At 32.8% G+C, this 2327-nt stretch overlaps 1 protein-coding gene across 1 annotated transcript in view; it reads left to right on the top strand.

The window, feature by feature from the left end:
- The window catches only part of DYNLT3 (dynein light chain Tctex-type 3), a 10070-nt gene extending 9014 nt beyond the window's left edge, over positions 1-1056 (top strand). The window contains exons 4-5 of the mRNA XM_003799879.3: positions 369-446; positions 755-1056. Of these exons, the coding sequence (XP_003799927.1) occupies positions 369-446; positions 755-831 (155 nt within the window). The 3' untranslated portion in view covers positions 832-1056. The remainder of the gene's footprint in view (positions 1-368; positions 447-754) is intronic.
- The last annotated feature ends 1271 nt before the right edge of the window (positions 1057-2327 follow it).

The following is a 2327-nucleotide window of genomic DNA, read 5'->3' as shown; positions in this document are numbered from 1 at the left end:
TCAAAAAAAAAAAAAGAAAGAAAGAAAAAGAAAATAACATGCAGTTCTACATAGTTTACAGTAGAACGTTTTCTACATATCTGTATCTGAATTCTGTCCATGGTTCAAAAGCACACAATTTGAGAGTTTTCCTGCAATACAATTGCCAGTAGTTTGGCAGTGGTTAACAGACTGACTGGATCTGGTGGGGTCAAAATCATGATGGCAGATAATCAATATGAGAGAATTTTTTTTCCAATCTATTTGCTGAATGCTTTGTTTTCCCTTAGTTTTTCACATTTTTTAGAACTCTTAACTCAAACTCTTTGACCTTGGCTCTCTTTGTCTTCTCTGTAATAAGTGCCCTCACTCTGTGACTTTATTTGTAGTGACCTGTGCAGTGGTCCAGAAGAGTGCATATGGCTTTCACACAGCCAGCTCATGTTTTTGGGATACTACATCTGATGGTAAGAGAGCTTAAGCTGATTCAAACAAACTCTAACTCTTAGCAAAGCCAAACAATGTACTTTTAATCAAAGGCTTGCTTAACTTTAATTAAATTCTAAAAAAAAAAAAAAACTTATCAAAAGAATTGTGTTGTATCTAGTAACAAGCATACCCTCAGGCCACTATGAAATGGAGATTTCTTTAGTGGAGATTTAAACAAGTTGAAGGAAATAAGATGTTAAAGACCTTTGAAAGATGCCTGCATATATTCTGGCAATTGTGATGTTTTGCTGGTATTTCAAAGTCCTTTTTTTGTGTGTGTTTTCAGGAACCTGTACCGTAAGATGGGAGAACCGGACCATGAACTGTATTGTCAATGTTTTTGCCATTTCAATTGTTCTGTAACTGACTAAAAATGGTGGGCTAAAGCCATTAAGTTAAGAATTTGTCAGTGTACCCTTTCAAAAAAGAGTAGTAGTTACTTATTAATGTGCTAGGTGACAAGTGTGCAATATGCTTCAAAGCTTTCAGCAAAAGCTGAATATTTCAAACGAGCAATTTCATAGTACATTGGCAGATTATCTCGTATTCTATACGGTATCATTTAAATAGGAAAAGTTGAATGTCAGCGAACATAAATGCAGCAATTTGGCATGACATGAAAATACAATCATATTTATACCAGCTTTTCACTAACATGTACCTAAAGCTATGGGGAAATCCATACAGATAATAAGAGTCTCTTTCAGCTAGAGAAATTAATAGGGATAAATATATGGATGAAAAAACACTGCAAGGATAAATATGGAGAGAATGATAAGAATTAACTAACATCTTTTAGTTTTTTTTTTATTTCTTCTCACTTAGTTGTGCTTAATATTCAGTGGAAAGTAATTTCATTCTTTTATCAACTAGTAGCGAAATAGGTTCATTTTTTCTGAGCATTGGTCAAATTTTTTCTTAATTTTAAATTTCTGGAGTTACACTTGAGGATGAATTAAATCTGGTGACCCAAATTTCCTAGTTAAACCAAATTAGTTCCAGTGTGTGATGAACACTGTGTGAGTCAAACAGCTGCCTTAACAATTCACTCATCCTTGTAGAACAAACATTTACTGAATGCCTCTTATGAGCATATTTCTCGGCTAAGCATTACAGTTATCAGTGTGCTATTCAAATGCTAAGTTCCTTTTAGCAACTGTTCAGTGGAAAACTAGCAATTATATTTGGGAGAAGAAAAAAAGACTTGTTTTACAAGATTGGAAAGAAGTGAATCTGGTTATAAATGTAAAAGTAAGCATAATGAAAAGCACTTACTGCTGGCGGAATTACTGTTTTGATAGTTGCTCCTAGCAAGTTGAAAAATGCATAAAATATGCAACTCTTAGTTAAAGGCCTTATAACCAGTCTTAACTATAAAAAATAGTACATTTTATCATTGCTTTAGTTATAACCGTTTGTAAATAATTTTAAGTACTTTGTGAGGTTCAAGTTGAATGGAACAAAGTATAAATTAAAAGTACACAATCATTAGTAGGTTATCTAATATCTCAGGGCTTGTGAAATATAATTAAATTTATTAAGAACATACAAGATGAAATATTAGGGTACACAGCTGGCCACCAAATTCAAAGTCAATCTGCTATTTAACCTTGAAAACAAAATCAATTTTGCATATTACCACTATCACTAATAGATATAGAGGGCAGAATCATGATTGAATTCAGGGGGAGTAAAAAGATTAACATTAGTGCTGACGGTATTAAGGCAGTATTCTTGTAGGCGTACAATGTGCATGTTTGATACTTGATGAATAATGATCATTGTTCAATGTTTTAAAAGGACATTAAGAAAATAAAGGACAGAGTTTAATGAAGTGATCTACATTTTTGGCACATCAA

This window comes from Otolemur garnettii, unplaced genomic scaffold (genome assembly GCF_000181295.1).
Source record: "Otolemur garnettii isolate 467f Iridium unplaced genomic scaffold, OtoGar3 scaffold00158, whole genome shotgun sequence".
NCBI lineage: Eukaryota > Metazoa > Chordata > Mammalia > Primates > Galagidae > Otolemur > Otolemur garnettii.
The sequence above is the reverse complement of the archived record's forward strand: the minus strand, read 5'-3'. Positions and strand labels throughout refer to the sequence as shown.